This window comes from Hippocampus comes, unplaced genomic scaffold (assembly GCF_001891065.2).
Source record: "Hippocampus comes isolate QL1 unplaced genomic scaffold, H_comes_QL1_v1.1 scaffold120, whole genome shotgun sequence".
In the NCBI taxonomy this organism is placed as follows: domain Eukaryota; kingdom Metazoa; phylum Chordata; class Actinopteri; order Syngnathiformes; family Syngnathidae; genus Hippocampus; species Hippocampus comes.
Genome location: NW_017805781.1, coordinates 158,475 through 164,077, shown reverse-complemented (window position 1 = coordinate 164,077; position 5,603 = coordinate 158,475). Strand labels below are relative to the sequence as shown.

Genomic DNA, 5,603 nt, shown 5'->3' with positions numbered 1-5,603 from the left:
TAGATATATATAGATATATATATTTGGGGGTCACAGCACAGTACTGCTTTTATTGTCCAGAGAGGGCAAAAACTACAAAAAAAATCAATAAAAACTATGTTTATGGAGAGCACAGATGCCTCTGAACATTTTGAGTGGTTGAAAAAATAAAATAAAATGTTTACTCCCTTATCTGACACGGTTTGTCAAAATTGTAAAAAATGTATGTTTCATTGCTGTCTGTACAGTACCACATGAGGGTTAACAGCATGTTAGCTCGAGCAACTAGCATTTTAGCATACAACATAATACAGTAGGTTCATCGCTATGCGTTTATGAGCTTAAAGCTTACTTGGAATACGACAAATAATCAGTAGTAAAAGTTTTGGAAGTTTGGAACACCCATTGAAAAGAATACATTTCGAGAGGAAACTGGTCTATTGGAGGATTCACCTCTTCGACAATAGTTCTCAAGAAGCAGTTTCAAGACTTTATGTACCTCAGGAACGAGCATTTACTCAAATTTCCACCTTTGAGTTGATGAGAAACAATATTAAAAATAATTTGATGACTACCAACGGCTTTACATGGGCACTTGAGTCATGTCGACCGACTGAAGATTTGTCGTCACCTGTGTGCATGCTCCAAAGTCCAATCCGTTCATCAGAACAAACTTTTTACAGCGGTGTGACACGCCGCGCAGATCGACATAAAAACATAAACAGCACATGATTTGTCAAGATGGATCATTTATGTATGTCACAGTAGCCGCACTGATTAGTAATGAGTTAGAAATAGTTTGATTGGTTCTTTCAAGTTCTCTTTCGTCAGCAAAGCTGCTGTGGGGGTGCCACCATTTCAAAGCAAGTCAACGAGTATGACCACGTCACGATGCAACTGCCCGCCTTTCGAGTCACACACTCACAAGTTCTGAAAGAGAGACAGAGAGACACAGAGAGAGAGAGAGAGAGAGAGAGAGAGAGCATGCGCGCCAGTTGCAACAAGTTAGTGTTCACTCACTGATTCTGTAAAATTTGGCAGTTCTGTGTTTTGGTGTATAAACGCCGGCTCAGTCGCAGTTTTGTGCTTCAGTGGCGTAGTTTGAGGGGCAGGATAGTAGCTGCTATCGCAGTGGCGGATGGGGAGAACCTGATCATACAAAGGCTTGGAAGGTTCCAAATTGGTTGAGGTTATGGGGCGTAAGACGAGTATGGCTTCATCATTGAGACAACCATACTGGCAGAATCCAACAGGCTGCCTCAGAGCCAAGGACTAGGCTAGGCTGGCGGGTGGGCGGATGGGGAGTTGCGTTGGCGGTTGGTGCTGGCCATGGTGGCTGCTCCTGGGAAAGGCAGGCGGAAGGCCGGCTGGGGCTGGCCGAGCTCACCAAAGCCTTGTTCAGAGGGCGAGAGAAATGCGGCACCCACTAAAACAGGGGTACCTAAACTTTTTGGACCGAAGATCGACTTTTCGATCAACCAACCGCGATCAACTCGTTACCGCATACGCACATATACGCGCACGCCATGATGACCAACAGTGTGACACGGAGGCATGTGACGCACTTTTGCAGCCTGTTAACTATCGTAGCTCACACGTACCGTTTTAAAGTGCTTCCCTCGGCTCTCTAGATTACTATTCTTTGCCCGTGCCCTCGGTGAATTGTACATGAAACAAACTCTGAATGAGAATAAGGTTAACGATAAAAGATGGAGGGCGACAGCTCTGATCATAAGCTGCAATTGCAGACGGCTGCGCGCCCAACAACTTGCGGTGACGCAGGTTATGCGTCACCGTAGGTTAAGGGATTTATCTGCTTTATTTTATGTTTAAATACTTTTTGTGAAAATAAGACTGATAGGATGATTCGGGTGCAGTGTACGTTAACAAAAAAATATATATTACAAACATGCACAAAGACCCACAAATGGTTGGTTGTTTTTCTTCTCCTCTACACCCCGAGCGATCGACTTGGGACCAGTCTGCGATCTACTGGTCGATCGCGATCGACGTAATGGGCACCCTTGCACTAGAAGGTCCGCCACAGATTCGCAGGGCATCCTTCCTCTTGTGCGGGACGGAGGATCCGTCCACCTGAACACCGGCGCTACGCCTTGGTTCTTCAAATGGTAGCCTGTAGAATGCTTGCCCCTTTGTGTTGCCCGCTGCTGTTGTGGCATCCTGTCTACCATGAGCAAAGCATGGCATTTCCTCAAATTAGATCAACAAGCTTTCTACGCTGCCAAAATGACGTTTGCATTTGGCACAGGGTGGGATGTGTGACACCAACGTTCCGGAGCTCTGGTGTCTTTTGTATGCTTTTGTAATTTTTTTTCTGACTTTTTAAAATACTATTTTGACATGAACAAGTGTGTTCTAATTTGGTTGAGTGTAGTTTTTTTTTATCAGTGCAATACAATTAATATTCTTTTTTCATAGAAGTGAAAAAAAAAGATTCAAACACAAAAAAAAAATGCACTTTTGGGTTATAAAAAAAGTACAGTGGTACCTCTCTACTTCTGAAATTAATTGGTTCTGGAAGAAATTTCTTAACTCGAAAATTTTGTAAGCAGAGACGCGTTTTCCATGTAAATGCCCTAATCCATTCCAAACCCCACGCCCCCAAAAGTCAGACATAAATGTTTTCTAAAGCATAAAAATGCATCAAAATACGTAACAAATACATGTTACAATTAGATTAGTGCACAATAAATGAGAGTTGTGCATAGTGTAATAAACAAAGAATAAAAAATAAAAATGATGGTCATTTAACTTTTAACTGCGTCCTTATATTTTGCCCCGTTTAGTTCATGTTCTCTCTCAGAAGTGTTTTTTGCCTGGCGTTTTGTAATGAACTGATCCAAGGACGTTTACTTTTGTCGGCTTTTAACAATCCTCCGAAAATGTCCCAAATTTTCTGGGTGATTCCCATTTATGTAAAACTATCGGAACGCCTCATGGTCTGAGGTGCGAATGACGAGGACGCTGCATAGACACATATCCATCTATCTCCACACATAGACACATACAGTCGAGGTCCCTCTTAGCCAATGGGATGCCAGGAAGATGCTCGGTAATAGCCAATGGCAGACCAGCTATGAGTATGCTGCGTTCAGGAAACTCTGAGCTGCAAGAAGCATCCCATACAGTATTTTTACCTTTCGTATTTTGAAACTTACTTCGTAACAAGAGGCAATATTTTCCTGTTGAGGCGTTTCGTAACTTGAAAATTTCATATGAAGAGACGTTCATAAGTAGAGGTACCACTGTATAGCGTGAACCTTTTGATTTGTTGGCTCTTCTATTGCTTACAATTGATGAGCATAAATGTGGGCCGGTCTGTTTTGTCAATGTTGAAAATTTTGTTTCGCATCTCGGTTAAGCTAGGGGAGGGAAGCTGATATTTGATGCTTAGCCCGGGGCCTGTGAGTTGGTAAAGGCAGCCCTGTATATACATATGGATATGTCAATATATATTAACGTTGCAGGGCTTATTAACTATAAAGTACAACTGGTCCCTTCCGATTGATGGATGGCCTTAAAAAATTCACTGGCGCATACGTGCTTTTTATATTTTAATTATGAAGGGGTGTTTGAATTCCCAACGTCATTAATCTTTTCATAGCTTTTGTCTCTTGCTGTTCTACCTCGACAAAATGGTTTGAGTCTCAGCATGCCAAGCGTTTATCTATCTGATGATAAATGTGAGTGACATTGTTAGTCAATGTCACAAAATGTTCTGAAAGGCTGTATCTCAATGAGCGGGAAGGTTTGCAAGTGTGTACGCATGTAGGGATGGTTTTTTTCGTTTTGTTTTTTTTAGTCGGGGTTCGTTCAAGGTTGCAAAATGGTTGTGAGGACATTCTGCAACAATTTTCATGGTCTCAAATACGTTTTCTTGTTGTAAAGAAATTTTGAGCATGTTCGAAATTTGATGGCGGCAAAAACGTGCAACCAAACCTTCGTTGCTCACAGAGATATGGGCTGAAGTAGCTTTAATGTGGGTGTTTCTAATTCTGTGTCAATCAATAGATTGTAACACATTCCATTTCGGCTTCCTGTGGAAAATATTTCACCCAATTTCTTTGTGGTTAACGGCCGAATTAGGAAGAAAAAAAAATGACTGAAGTAATTTTATGTCAGGATTTTGAGCAATTTTACGCAGCATTTTCAGTACTTTGGATGACTAGATTATCATTAAAACCCAAAATACATATACTTTTCACTTTGTTGAATGTTGTTTTCCACTTACTAATCGCTATAATCACTTGAATTTACATTTCAGGATTCACCACAAGCCATCAATAGCAAATGTAAAAACTACATTAAGACAAAAACACGTGAAACAATTCAAGTATTATTTCAACTACATCATGTGTAAATAAACAATAAAGGCAAAGAAAATACCTTGTTCTTCTTTGTGCTAGCTTCTATTAGGTCAGGTGATTTAGAATTTCTGTGTTCAGTGGCTAAGTAACATGTAAGAAAATCGACCAACAAACAAGCAAAAAAAAAAAAAAAGACCCACCTCAATACATAGTTATCACATTTTATGCAGGCCTGGGGCAGCTGAAACTGACATGGAGTACGTAGGAAAGGTTGTTTTATAGTTCATATATTAAAAAAATAGCTTAGTTGAATGTTTAGACAGGAGAAAGGAGCTCCTAACATCTGTAATCTATACACACTTATGGAAATGATTGCGGAGGATACCCATATTTTTTTTTTCAACAGGCGAGGAACTGACCATGTTCTCTTCATTACCTTATTTCTCCGTTTAGAAATATGTGCCTGTAGGTGTAATCTGAACTCACACCGATTCTCCAGACTTCTTGCACAATCCTTCTTCCATGAGTCCTGATTTGAACCCCAGACCTTAGGGTTCCTGTTTAATGTAGAATGTTCCTGAGCCATTACTCTCCTGATCCGAGGTGCCCTGGGAAAAGTTGAACTCATCCGCCTCCATCATCTCCTCCTTCATTCGTAGGAGCGAGTCTGCAAGATATCAAGAAAAAAAAAATAATAATAATAAAAATCAACACAAAGATGGTGACACCAGGAGTCTTTGGCTTCCGTGTACAGTGAAACTCCTCTAGAACGAAACCTGCATGGGCGAAAATACCCCCTTATGTGAAAAAATCTTCATGCGTTAACACAATTCCCATTCTCCTGCCCCCCATACGACGAAAAACCCCTGTTGCGTTATACGAAATCATTTTGTCTGCTCCAGCCTCGCGAAGACATTCACTACAACGAAGTCTTATCCAACAGCGACCTCTACTGCTTCGTTCGAAAAAAGGCAACAGCAACCACCACACTGGTTTACATAGTGAACGATGTTTATTTCGGTCACAGCTGCGAGTTTCCTGGGCTCAACATACTCATAGCTGCTCTGCTATTGGCTTACCGAGCATCATCCTGGCCTCCGATTGGCCAAGAGGCCACATAGACCTCACTGTCTATGTGTGTAGATACTGAAGCTAGATCCGTAGCATCCGATTAGCTGCTCAGAGTAAATTGCTTATGGCTCGACGGACATTTACTTTACTTTTTATCATGCTAAAAACACCCACGGGACGCTTCGTAGTCCTCGATGGCCATAGTTAGCTCTCGAAGGCTAAAAA

General features: G+C 41.4%; 1 protein-coding gene across 1 annotated transcript in view; it reads right to left on the bottom strand.

Annotated features, from left to right (window-relative positions):
* Positions 1-4,514: 4,514 nt before the first annotated feature.
* The window catches only part of mbtd1 (mbt domain containing 1), a 96,596-nt gene continuing 95,507 nt past the window's right edge, over positions 4,515-5,603 (bottom strand). Inside the window, exon 17 of the mRNA XM_019884894.1 lies at positions 4,515-4,974. Coding sequence (XP_019740453.1) covers positions 4,856-4,974 — 119 coding nt within the window. The 3' untranslated portion in view covers positions 4,515-4,855. The remainder of the gene's footprint in view (positions 4,975-5,603) is intronic.